The sequence below is a fragment of the Cyprinodon tularosa genome, unplaced genomic scaffold (genome assembly GCF_016077235.1).
Source record: "Cyprinodon tularosa strain WSP-4 unplaced genomic scaffold, ASM1607723v1 ctg397, whole genome shotgun sequence".
In the NCBI taxonomy this organism is placed as follows: Eukaryota; Metazoa; Chordata; class Actinopteri; order Cyprinodontiformes; family Cyprinodontidae; genus Cyprinodon; species Cyprinodon tularosa.
Window position 1 is genome coordinate 210542 of NW_024039115.1, and position 14101 is coordinate 224642.

Sequence of the window (14101 nt, forward strand, 5' to 3'; positions counted from 1 at the left end):
CTCAACGCTCCACTTCAACCAATCAGAGCAGCTGATCTGGGAGCTGGCAGGGAGACAGACACATTGCTGATGATGATACAGATCACTATGATCACTCCTCTGAAACAGTTTATTAACGCCTAAATTAACTTAAAAGGCCGAAATCTGCCAGCAAAACATGTTCGCTTATATTATCCTGCTGCCTGCAGTTTGGATTACGTACATGAAAGCCAACTTCCAGCCGCCATGGCGAACCGCGAAGAGGCAAACGGGCCAGAGGTGCTGTTGAATGCGCGCCCTGCCAGTATGTTGGGGTCTGAGCGGCTCTGATAGAAATAATATTCTGAAGGCAGGATGGTAATCTGGATGAACTGACTGACCAGATGAAGTTTTCAGGTGGATTTTCTCACTATAAAAATTATTAAAACTACATTTTACCCACTGATCACAGCAAATATAGCTGCCATTGTTACAGGCAAAGAAAGGATAGGGTAGCTCCGCCCAACGTGCATCAGAACCACTTTTCCCACCAGAACTTAACTTGTACAAACATCAGAAATGAAGCAGCACGCGCGTTTTTGCCTGTTGTTGTCTGAACGTAGCATTAGGTTTAGGCTGGTTTCTGGGTTCAGCCACAGAAAAGGTTGAAAAATGAATAGAAGTGAATGCAAGATATAGTAAGACCAGAATGTGTGTGTTTGATACGTCAACTCACCCTGTTTCCTTGTTCATCAACTGAATTTGTGCCTAAAGAGGAAAAAAAAAGAAGAAGTAATTTTTAAAATGTTTAAACAGAAACAGAGATCAAAGTTTATATAAAAACTCAAATCCTTCAGAACCGCCACTGAGAGCTGCCTCTGTGTGAAGAATCAGTGAAGGCTCTTTGGCGCCCCCTGGTGTTTATTCAGGTTAGGCAGAAACACCAACATCAGCAAACTAAAAGTACAAACTAACAACAAAACTCCTTTATGTGAAAAGGAGCAGATGCAGCCATATGAGAGAGACGTTTTCCAGGCTGTCAGACGTTGGCAACACTTTTCAAAATGCTGACATTCAAATATATCACAGGGCAGCGGCTCACTGGGAATGAAATGATCTAATAGGAATTGCTTCATTTCTCCTTCCCATCATCCAGACTTTTATTTAATCTCTGATCTTCAGCTTTAATCGAATTAAGACTAGACCAAACGAAACTTTCATTATTAATCTGATTATTCTCTTGGCAAAATTCTACATTCATAAATGTAAGTTTACACATTCCAAAATATCTTTTATTGCTTTTAACAATGAGGTCAAGCAATATGTCAACAGGATTAAGTATTCTCTTAATCAAAAGGCAACAAAAACTGTAAACATGTGTAAACAATTTTATATCTTTTTGTAAATTTGTACTTTTCCTGGCAAAATGTGATGATGTAAATTTTCACTTTTGTTTTTTGTTTTATGTTAAAACACCAGCAATGTTGGATACTGCACAGTGTAATGTTTTCACAATGGAGACGAATGTTCATGTATTCATGTAAACTGTGCAATTGTTGAATAAAAAAAAAAAAAAAAAAAAAAAAAAAAGAACTTTAATCGAATTTCATTTTTGGAAAGTCTGTTTTTTTCCCCACTAATCTACACCTTGTACTTCCACACCTCAGAGTGACGTCACTTCATCACTTTGTTCTTTAAAGTCTCCTCCTAACTGATAAAACTAGCCGACTGTGTAAAACCAGCTTGTTTATTTGTAGAATTTTCATTGTTTATTGTATTACTGCATTTTTTTGAATTTTGTTTCCCTTTAAATTAAAGTGGGGGGTAAGAAAAGTTTCCGAAACCAATATATGTCATTTGCATTTTCTATTTTTAAACTTAAGTGAGGAAAAAAAAATGAATGCATCCAACCACTACAAGGATTATATAATGCTGACTTATGAGATTATAATAGTTTCATTTCTTTATATATATCTCATTTAAGCATTATTCAGTAATAGTGATGGGAGTTTTCTGATATCTTGATATTAAGACTTGCTGGGAAACAGCGCAACGGAGCGGGGAAATAAAGCAGATCAAAAGGAGAGTGGAAGAGCACAGCAGGAGTTCAGATAAGTCCACTGGGGAAACAAAACCAGAACGGGGAGAGGCTACATCTAACTGAGGCTAGCTAGGCTAACTGCGGAGGATCCAAGGAGCAGAGACAGAACGCTGAATGTGGGGGAGGAAGTTGGACAGCACTAATTTTGTGTAGCCCGCCAGAGAGAATGAGCAGCGAGAGGCTACGGCTAGCCAAGCCTAGCTTCTAGAACAGACGTCACAGATTAGCGGTCCTGATTCGGACCCACCTGCTGGCTAATTCGGACCCAACCTGACCTAAAACATTTATAAATTACCACATGTTGTCTTATGAGAGTGTCTAATTTCACTTGCTCCACTTCTCCTGTTAATACGGTAAAGCCCTTTGGAGCATACGGCACCAGGCTACACGTGATCCAAATTAGCCAATGAGCCGCTGTCAGTCTGGGTTGCTGCTGCTGCTACTTTTAGACACAGCGGGCAAACCTGTGGCAAGCCGGACGATGGGAATGAAGAAGAAGATGAGAAAAAGAGAGCAGAGAAAGTGTGGACTGCTGGAAGAACTGTGGTGAACTGGTGACAGAAAAGTGAAATGGTGACCCTGAACATTTAGAGGATGTTTTACTCAACCTGCTGCTGTGAAGCAGGATTCTCCACCATGAACAGAATCAAAAATAAATATGGATCCAGGCTCAAAATGAGCTCCTTGATATGTGCTTTAGAATGGCTTTGTCTCCATTCAAACCCAGGTTTAAAGCCTTGCAGGGCAGCATAAAACCCACTGCGAACATTAAGACAGTAAAAAAGAAAGAAACTAAAGCAATCAGTTCAGGTTATTAATAAAATATGTGAATCAGGAAATTGTCTATATACCAAACTGAATGATTGTTGTTCTCTACTTCAAAAATCCCTTTAGATTCTAAAACGGAAAAATTTTCTATTTTTTTTTTATATTTTTTTATATTTAAAAATTCAATGTATAACATGGATGCATAAACACCTCATTTTATTTCAGTGTTAAATTTCTGTTTAAAGTAACAGATTATAATAAAAAATGTCTCTGCACCTTTACTGGTTGATGATTTTCTTTATTTGGACCTCGCTGATGTTTAATTGGTTACCCCTGATCTAGGCTTTTCTAAAAGCCATTCAACAAACCTCTTCAGAGCATTCCCACGTCCTCCTTTGTAAACATTACTTTCTCTAAATGTGTGTTTTAGGCTGTTTAGCATCAAGTCGATCCTGTTTTGTTTGCTAAATCATTTAATCTGTGATCAACTTCATCTCACTCACCGAATATATAAACCAGGCTGGCAGCCCCACCCAGCCCCATGAGTCCGGCCAGCCGCAGCGCCATCTTCTTAGCGTAGGCAGTGTTCTCCTTCTGCTTCTTGTCCTCCGCCTGCTCTCCATCCTTCTCGCCCGGCTCGCCCTCCGGAGGCGGCTGGCCCTGAAACATATGTCAAGTTATTTCTAATCTTATGCAGCTTCCCCACTTGAAAAGGGATGGATAAATTGATGCAGACTTTGTTGAACAGGGTTTTACTCAAAGGACCACAAAGTTTTCTTCCTTTTATCCTCCATTTATTTTGAGTGTCAGGATATATTTACAATTGGTCCAGAAGCAGGTAAAAACCTTTAAACAAACCCAAAAGAAGAAAAATAAATACTGATTTGTATGTTAGCTTACATAAATTAGTTCCACTTAAACTACAAAAGAAAATGATAAACTGTACAACGCTAAACAAACCGCTGTGAATCAAACCCACAAAGTCATTAAAGTTAAATGAACAAGTAACTAAACTTAAGTTCCTTAACTTTCAAATACATTTCAAATAAATATTTACAATTACATTTATTTACAGGTGCTGGTCATAAAATTAGAATATCATGAAAAAGTAGATTGATTTCAGTAATTCCATTTAAAAAGTGAAACTTGTATATTATATTCATACATTACATACAAACTCATATATTTCAGATGTTTATTTTGTTTAATTTTGATGATTACAAATGACAACAAATGAAAATCTCAAATTCATCATATCAGAAAATTAGAATATTACTGAAGACCAATAAAAACAAAGGATTTATAGAAATGTTGGCCAACTGAAAAGTATGAACATGAAAAGTATGAGCATGTACAGCACTCAGTATTTAGTTGGGCCTCCTTTGGCCTGTATTACTGCAGCAATGCGGCGTGGCATGGAGTCGATCAGTCTGTGGCACTGCTCAGGTGTTATGATAGCCCAGGTTGCTCTAATAGTGGCTTTTAGCTCTTCTGAATTGTTGGGTCTGGTGTATTGCATCTTCTTCTTCACAATACCCCATAGATTTTCTATGGGGTTAAGGTCAGGAGAGTTTGCTGGCCAATTAAGAACAGGGATACCATGGTCCTTCAACCAGGTACTGGTAGCTTTGGCACTGTGTGCAGGTGCCAAGTCCTGTTGGAAAATGAAATCTGCATCTCCAAAAAGTTGGTCAGCTGCAGGAAGCATGAAGTGCTCTAAAACTTCCTGGTATGTGGCTGCGTTGACCCTGGACCTCAGAAAACACAATGGACCAACACCAGCAGATGACATGGCACCCCAAACCATCACTGACTGTGGAAACTTTACACTGGACTTCAAGCAACGTGGATGAAGTGCCTCTCTTCTTTTCCTCCAGACTCTGGGACCTTGATTTCCAAAGGAAATGCAAAATTTACTTTCATCAGAGAACATGACTTTGGACCACTCACCAGCAGTCCAGTCCTGTTTCTCTGTAGCCCAGGCAAGACGCTTCTGACGCTGTCTGTGGTTCAAGAGTGGCTTGACACAAGGAATGCGACAGCAGAAACCCATGTCTTTCATACGTCTGTGTGTGGTGGTTCTTGAAGCACTCACTCCAGCTGCAGTCCACTCTTTGTGAATCTCCCCCACATTTTTGAATGGGTTTTGTTTCACAATCCTCTCCAGGGTGCGGTTATCTCTCTTGCTTGTACACTTTTTTCGACCACATCTTTTCCTTCCCTTCGCCTCTCTATTAATGTGCTTGGACACTGAGCTCTGTGAACAGCCAGCCTCTTTAGCGATGACCTTTTGTGTCTTGCCCTCCTTGTGCAAGGTGTCGATGGTCGTCTTTTGGACAACTGTCAAGTCAGCAGTCTTCCCCATGATTGTGTAGCCTATAGAACTAGACTGAAAGACCATTTAAAGGCTTTTGCAGGTGGTTTGAGTTAATTAGCTGATTAGAGTGTGGCACCAGGGGCCATCAATTTTGAACCTTTTCACAATATTCTAATTTTCTGATATGATGAATTTGAGATTTTCATTTGTTGTCATTTGTAATCATCAAAATTAAACAAAATAAACATCTGAAATATATGAGTTTGTATGTAATGTATGAATATAATATACAAGTTTCACTTTTTAAATGGAATTACTGAAATCAATCTACTTTTTCATGATATTCTAATTTTATGACCAGCACCTGTAAATATACAAATACTACTTTATTTTATAAATAGCTTCATATTGTTATTCTTCTTAATCTGATAGTTAATTTATAGATAAACTTAACACCAAAATTTACTATTTAACAAAATTAGAATAAGTTCAAGCATAAAATCAAACAACTTTAGCACCACAATCCACCTCTTCAGTTCAGGTGTAGCTGTTAATTGGTGTTAATGGCAAACTGAAGGCCAGGCTGGAGGAACATAGGTAACTTTGCAGTCCAATCTCATAAATTACAGCTTTTCTTACCGGCTGCCTCTCCACCCGTCTACAAGTTCATCCAGATCTGCACAAGTCCAACAGGATCTCTAATCATAAGAGTCCCAAACTTTTGTCCGGCTTTCTCCTCTGCTCCTTCCTCCATTGTCCGTCCCTCTTATAGGTCCGTGTGAAACAGTGCACTTTTTTTTTTTTTTTTTCCTCTTTTCTCATTTGACTTCACAACATAAATGTGGTGAAATTCACTGGAACTCAGTGCAGACATCTGAAAACCAGGGAACTGGGAGCGGACAACCTGCATCGCTGACAGGATGAGCAGCACTGGAAGTTTCACTGATTCTACAGACAAACTTAGAGCTACCAGGCTTGAACCAAACATCTCTATGGTATAAATATACATTCATCCCACTTTAAAATGAGAGAAAACCCAGTTATACGTGATTCAGTCAGGATCTGTTTAGACAAGCTTTCAAAAAGACCTGCCTTCTGCTTCTCCAATCTCAAAAAAACCCTTTCCATCTCTGACAATGCCTTTGAGACTTGGACACTATAGAGTATTTTAAATATATATATACTTTATATAGAGGGAACCTTAGCTTGGTTCAATTAGCTATCTGAGAAATTTAACCAACCAAAAACATTTTTTTTTAAGGCATTTACAAGTTTGAGATTTTACTCAGTCTAAATTCACTCAATTTCCAACTCTTCCGTCCAAAAATCTATTAGATAACGTCCCTGATTTTAACCCTACGATGAAGAGCTACATTACTAAACTCTATTATGCAATTAATACCCTTAGCACAGGAGCCCTTGAAGCTCCCAAAACTCGGTGGGAGAATTATATGCAGATGTCTGTTTCAGAGGAAACTTGGGAGCTGGTGGTAAAAAGGATTCACTCTTATTCAATATGCGTCAGACACAGTGTTGGTTCATCGTCTTCATTACTTTAAAGAGAAATCAGCTAAGATTTATCCTTAGCTAGACTGTGATGGATGTAAACAGGAAGCTACCAGCCTTTGGGCCTGCCCAAAACTCATCCGCTTCTGGAAATCTATATTTGATGCTCTAGCCACTAGGGGTGAGTATTGGCATGGGTGTTGCGATACGATGCTTGTCACGATACACGGGTCACGATACGATATTATCACTTTATTGCATTATAACCATATATTGTGATTTTTTTCCTGCTATCAAAATTAAATGCATAGATAAAAAAACAACCTCTGTTTATGTTCATCAGATGAAATCGATGGTTCAGTTATTTTGGTAATCATGTTGTTTGGGGTTTAAGTGAACGCCTCAACTGTAAATAATATGCTGCACCTCACAGCAAAAGGGCGCCACAGCGCCATCTGCCAGAGTGGTGGTACAAAGGTAGCCCATTTTCCCTCAGTTTTAGGTCAAAAAATGTTCATTTAAAAAAATCGATACTAGGAACTAAAAGATCGATATCATATCAGGCAGCCAAAAATCGCCATATATTGCCAAAATGATTTTTTTCCACACCCCTACTAGCTACTATCCTTCAATACCCTATTAAACTAGCCCCACCCGCCAGCGGCCAAAATCATTTTTGAGTGTGAGTGGTCAGTTGCGCTTATTGGTCAGAGCGTTGGCCAATAGGAACAGACATGGTTTGAAAAACAACAGGTTGTTCTCATCAACAATCTTCCGATGTCTCGTTCATCGGGGGCCAGACTAAATTATACATTTAATCTCACATTTAGTCTGGTTTATCAGGCTATCAATACCCACTAGAACCTTCTCCCCAGCTAGTGCGCATCTACATGCCACTCAGGGTCTATCAAAGGTTTGCGTGTATAAAAACGTGAGCTATTTCACTGCGCATGCTAAAAAATGTACAAACTGATCTATCAACAGCGTGCTAAAGGGATTTAGTCTTTAAAACGTGCTAAATAGCGCCTCTTATCCATTTAGTACTTTTTCTGCAATGAATATGCAATATGGGGCGTTTACACGCAAAAGTGCGTCTTGTGGAAGGAGAACATGTAAATATATTAATTTAGCACCCGCAAAGTGATTTATCAAACCTGAAAGCAATTTTGCTAACGGTATCTGACTCTATATTTAACACGTTTCAAAAGAAGGTGCAAATGGTCTGTATGCGTAATTGCGCACACATGGCAGCGGTTATTGTCGCAAGAAGGAGACATCGAAATGAAGCAAGGAGAAGCAGAGAACGCATTTTTTCACTCCGTGTGAATATTTTTGGAATGAACGAGGAAACGATCATCAAAACATTTCGTTTATCCAGCATTGACATTTTGGAGCCGCAATTCCAAGGATTTGCTCCTCACAGAGCGTCAGCTGTACTTGTTCCTCAATGCTGGTCAGAAGCATCTCATCTACTGTGCCCCCTCCTGTTTTGTTCGCAGATGTTTTGTTATATAACAGTTTTTCTTTGGTTCGCCTTCTAATATCCTGGTATCTTCTTTTTACTTCATCCACTGTTCGCAAGGTTTCACCAACAGCGTTTACTTTATCACAGATTTGTTCACATATAGCGTTCCTCTGTGTGACAGTCACCCTTCTTTGCTGTAGTTCACTTAAATGTTTGTTGGCTTCATCCACCAACACATCCATTTCCATGGGGTTGAATTTCCTTTTGCGCTTTCTGCTTTCCAAACTCGCCATGCCGCAAACCACAAAACGCGCAAAAACCATCATTTAAATAGGGCGTCTCCAACAGTTTTGCACCTGCCACCAGTTACGCAATCGCTCTTGTTAAATCACCCGCAAACCATGGTTCAGCCCCTCGCGCAAAATTCCAGTTTGCGAGCGCAAATTACTGCACGCAAAATTGGATCTTGATAAATCTGGCCCTCAGACACATATGGTGGCATACACCACCCTACTAGCAAGGAGGTTAACAGTGTTTAAGTGGAAGGATACCTACCCTCCTACTTATATTCATTGGATTAAAGAGCTTATGCAGCCATTAAAACTAGAAAGGCTTAGATGCACTTTGAGAAAATCTATATCCAAATTCTATTCAACTTGGGAATCATTTATAAATTTTGTGGAGAAATTAGACACTCAATTGGTTAGTTGTTAAAATACATAAAATTTTAATATCTATCTTAATTTATTTATTTAGTATTATTATTTTTATACAATTTATTCTTATTCTACTCTATTTTTACTCTGGGTTATATCCATTTCCTGAATGACACCGGACGGGGCGGGACAACAAGGGGTGGGTGATGATAATTACAGTACTTATTCCAGAATCTGTATTACACAGACAATCAAAATTTAAAAAACGAGATCGGTTTTATTAGATGGGTGTTTTTTTCCACCATGGATGTCAACTGCAGACAAAGTATTCTTTTGCATTTTTTTTTTTTAATAATGAAACACAATATTAAAGTACGTTAGGAGCCCAGCTAGCACAATCTGAGTAAATAGTTTGTGAGGTAAAGAAAGTACTGATACTTATTAGACACTCTGATTTTATCCAATCAACAAGCAACTAACAGGCAAGGCATTAATTTAAAAGAGGCTGCTGCATGAAATCCTTCCTTTCTATAGTGACCTCAAAATGGATGAACATGATGCCGTTTAGAGCATTAATCTCAACTATTTACACATCCAGTATAAATCCAAGGACTGCTTGGACGGAAAGCAGTGAGTATCTGAAGATTTCATTTATTTTTGGATTTAATCAAGTATTTCCCAATAATATCATTCAAGATGTATTTTTTTTATCAGTATAATCATGATCCCTGGGCGTACTTTGGTGGTGCAGCGGTTAGCGCACACGACCCATGTGCAGAGGCCTTTGCCCTCGACCTGTCAGCCTACTGTCCATAAAAAATGAGCCTTTAAAACAACAACAACAAAAAAAAACTTTTTCTTTCTTTGTTGGCAAACCTGGCAAAAATAACACATTGACAAATTAAACAAAGCATTAAAGCGGAGGTCTTTAACAGGGGGTCCACGGAGGTACTGCATGGTGGGGTCGCAAAAGTTTTGGTTGATTACTTTTTTCTGTTTTTTGTTTTTTTAGTCCCCTCTGCAATTCTTTCCACTAATTGAAATGTCTTTAAATCCACATTAACGGGAATTCAGCACACTGTAGTAAACAGATAAATAGAGGCAGAAGATGTCTTTCAGTCATCAATGCTCACATTCAGCGACACACAGGAGCTCTTTCAAGCTGGGCACCGTTTCATTCACAACACCTATCCCATCAACAAGGAATCAGAATCAGAAATACTTTAATAATCCCGGGGTGAAATGACTCTGTTACATGACTCCATCTGTAGTAGAGTGACTATAGGACCAGTTTGATATAACACAATTTCATACAATATATATAATTATGGGTCCCCGCTCCATCTCGCTCTCTTTTGGGGGTCCTTGGCCTGGAAAACTTTGAAGATTCCTTCATTGAAGGATAGCAAATGGAGGGAGCATGGACGAGTCTTTTCTGATCTCAGGTCTCCGCTGCTGATTCACTAATATCAGTCCAACTCTAGTTTTGGTGCAGAGCCATTATCAGATCCCACCAGAGGGGCAGTTGGACTCAAGTCTTATCTCAGGCCATTCCAGGACATTTGGTGAGAGGTTCTGATCCACCCATTTAGATTTTTGCCATGTGCCCCGGGTCGTTGCTGCAGGCTGAGGTCAAAAACGCTCTGAAGCAGGTTTTATTCCAGGATGCCTCTCTACATTGCTCCATTCATCTTTTCCTCTATCCTGTCTAGTTTGCCTGCTCCTGCTACTGGAAACACAGCCCCATAGAATGATGCTGCCATCACCATGCTCCACTGTAGGAGTGGTACTGACTCTGTGATGAGCTAGTGCATTCAATCTCCACTCACTGACAGAAGATTTTACCTTCAAAAAGCCTGAAGGGGTGGAGTGTGTGAGGGGGGGCATTTTCCACTGACCTTCACTCCAAAACAAACCTTGGTCATTTATCTCCCTCTGAAGCAGAGGCCAGCTAATGTCTGGGAATAGGAGCTTTTCTCACATGTTAACACAGGACCTAGCAAGCAGGAGGCTAACAGCAGGAGGCTAACTGTCAGAGGATACAGACACAAACACACAAGAAAGATGAACTGTGCCGAAAATGTAAAACATTAGCGCAGACATTAAAAGATACATACATCACGTTTAGCTAACTGTCAGACCGATACGGACGAGGGGATGATTCGATTACAATCCCTGGAGCAGCTCAGCTGGGCGGAGATGCCAATGAAAAGCACCAACCCCGCCGATGTTACTACCCGTAGAGTAAAATGAGCGCCCCTCACCTGACTCTGCTGCTGAAGCTTCTCCTGGAGGATAGCCTGAGCTAAGCCCCCCGTGGCACCTCCAGTGGCAGCTGGGTTCTTCTCAGTGGAGAGAGTCCGGATGATATCCAGGAGCTGCTGCGGGCCGGAGGCAGCTAACGTCTCGCTCCTGATTCGCAAAAGGCTCCGGCTGGCTCTCACACACATGGGGAACATAGCGGACATCTTGGGTTCTAGCACTAGCTGCCGGTGAGCGACTGTGACGTGAGGACAGGGCGCCTGATTGGCTGAAGCCGCTCTGACTGACAGGCCCGAGATGCAGTCAGAAAAGCGTGTGGTCACGTGGGTAAAAAAGAGGGCGGGTATTATATCATTTTGACCAATCGGAATTGATAGTTTGAATGACCTTCGATTGCGAAAGAAAAGTTACCATGATGCTTGATGGTAACGCAGTCGAAGGGCTATGGCAGGCCACTTTGACATTTATTAGCTTGACTGAATATAGATTCCAGATGTCTCAAATATAAAACTGCATTTTGGATAGGCATTATTAAAGGTTAGATATCTGAAATTCCAATTTAACTTGTCATATATCAATAGTTGATATCTGTAATTATATTTCTACAACTAGAAATATAATCTAGATGTCAAGAAATGGATTTCTGGATAGCTGTAATGTTATATTCATTTTTGATATCTTAGATAGTAATTATGACTAGTAGTGGCTATATTATGGAGATCTGAAATTAGAATTCATCCTTGTCAGAATTAATTTTTAGATGGGAAGAATGTTTATTTTAGATAGGAAGGATGTTATTTTAGATATCTGGAAGTAAAAGCCCAATACACATGAATGGGAAACGTGACATCATTTGTATTTGTAAGAATGTCTAAACGTGTCTAAACATCTTTTGTGATGCTTCTCTTTTTACCCTGAAATCCCACATCCAGCGCTCCGCTCCAGACCTCCTGCACAAAGCAAGGCCTACAGCCTCCGCTGTTCCTCCCGTATTGCTGCGCTCCGACTTATCCTCGGAGCTCGAGGAGAGCATGCGCGATATTATCATTAAATTTATAGGAGCAAAACATGCCGAAATGAACGCTTAATTTAATATGATATATTAAAAAAATCCCCACCAGCATCCAGCATATATTCCTGATGGAGATGAGAAATCTGCTTCCTGATCTGTTGAAGTAACCACAGGCGTAACTTTCTGAAGGACTGGTGGGGAGAGACGCCAACAATGATTTCTGTTTTTTTCCCCTTTCCGCTCATTTACTTTAGCCAAAGGTATCAGAGTTGGGTGCAGCTATCTGTGTTCAGAGCGTTTTGAGTCCGTGTTTCTTCCTCTCTCCAGCTTCTCCCGTGTCCCGCCTCTCGGTGTAACATCATCGGATCCGTCGCTTTGAGACTTGTGATTTGCGGTCACATTTCATTTTTTTAAATTTTTTTTATTTAGTGATGCCACCGAAAAATCTGTTCGTTACACATACGCAGCTTTTTCAGCTAAAAAGGGTAACGGATTGTCAGTTTATACAAGTTAGTATTATAATGCAAGAAGCTTTAGAAAACGTAGTTTAAGTGCTATGTTCTTCTTTACTAGTTAATAAAGCTTGGCTTCTCAGAGGACCATGACTCCCAGTTACAGATTTAAATTAACATGTTTTCTTATTGTACAGACAGAATCAGACTGCAGAGCTTCTACATATCTTGAACTTTTGTTTCTGGCATCATTATATTTGTAAATATGTTCATAAATCTTTTTAAACAGAGCACAGAGAGAAATAGGGAGAGCTGCAGATTTAAAGGTGAAACAGTTTTACTAGGATATGCAACATGCAATAAAATAGATCTTCAAGTTTACCAGAAAGTTTACAAGAAAATATCCATATTTTTCTGGATGGATGGAATTGAAATTGTAGTTCTAGGGATGCATGATTTATTGAATTTGGCATCAGAATCTGCTGTTATTTCTTATTTTTTCATACATTAATGTTTTTGGTCCCTATATATATATATATATATATATATATATATATATATAATGCTCTAAAAGGCATCTCTCTATCTATAAATATAAATATTAGTGTGTTATGATTCTCTTCTGTTCTCAACAATAGGAAAGCATTCAATACATATGGGTTTGAGCTCATTTTTGGAAAATACAAAAACCTAATGAAAGTGCACAGGTTGAGTAACTGTAGGTCCATCAGCCCCACGCTTAGAGCTTCCCCACCACACTTCATTAGAAAGTTACACCCTTGGGGCCAATCAATTGTATCAATTCCTTCATCCTCCAGGAACTGCCTGCATACTCTAGCCACATGAGGCCGGGCATTGTCGTGCACCAGGGGGAACCCAGGACCCCTGCACCAGCATAGGATCTGACAATGGGTGCAAGGATTTAATCCTGATATGTAATGGCAGTTAGGGAGCCGTTGTCTAGCCTGTATAGGTCTCTGCGTCCCTCCATGGATATGCCTCCCCAGACCATCACTGACCGCCACCAAACCGGTCATACTAAACGATGTTCCAGGCAGCATAACGTCTCCACGGCTTCTCCAGACCCTTTCACGTCTGTCACATGTGCTCAGGGTGAACCTGCTCTCATCTGTGAAAAGCACACGACGCCAGTGGCGGACTTGCCAATTCAGGTGTTCTGTGGCAAATGCCAATCGAGCTCCGCGGTGCCAGGGAGTGAGCACAAGGCCCATTAGAGGACGTCGGGCCCTCAGGCCACCCTCGTGAAGTCTGTTTCTGATTGTTTGGTCAGAGACATTCACAACAGTGACTGGCTGGAGGTCATTTTAAAGGGCTCTGGCAGTGCTCCTCCTGCTCCTCCTTGCACAAAGGAGCAGATACCGGTCCTGCTGATGGGTTGTAGACCTTCCACGGCCCTGTCCAGCTTTCCTGGAGTAACTGCCTGTCGCCTGGTATCTCCTCCATGCTCTTGAGATTGTGCTGGGTGACACAGCAAACCTTCTGGCAATGGCACGTATTGACGTGCCATCCTGGAGGAGTTGGACTGCCTGTGCAACTTCTGTAGGGTCCAGGTAGCACCTCATGCTAACAGTAATGACAGTGAC

At 40.4% G+C, this 14101-nt stretch overlaps 1 protein-coding gene across 1 annotated transcript in view; it reads right to left on the reverse strand.

The window, feature by feature from the left end:
* timm50 (translocase of inner mitochondrial membrane 50 homolog (S. cerevisiae)) overlaps nt 1–11292 on the reverse strand; it is a 29223-nt gene extending 17931 nt beyond the window's left edge. The window contains exons 1-3 of the mRNA XM_038297794.1: nt 11036–11292; nt 3331–3487; nt 695–726 (exon numbers count right to left, since the gene is read on the reverse strand). Of these exons, the coding sequence (XP_038153722.1) occupies nt 695–726; nt 3331–3487; nt 11036–11239 (393 nt within the window). The 5' untranslated portion in view covers nt 11240–11292. The remainder of the gene's footprint in view (nt 1–694; nt 727–3330; nt 3488–11035) is intronic.
* Nucleotides 11293–14101: the final 2809 nt, after the last annotated feature.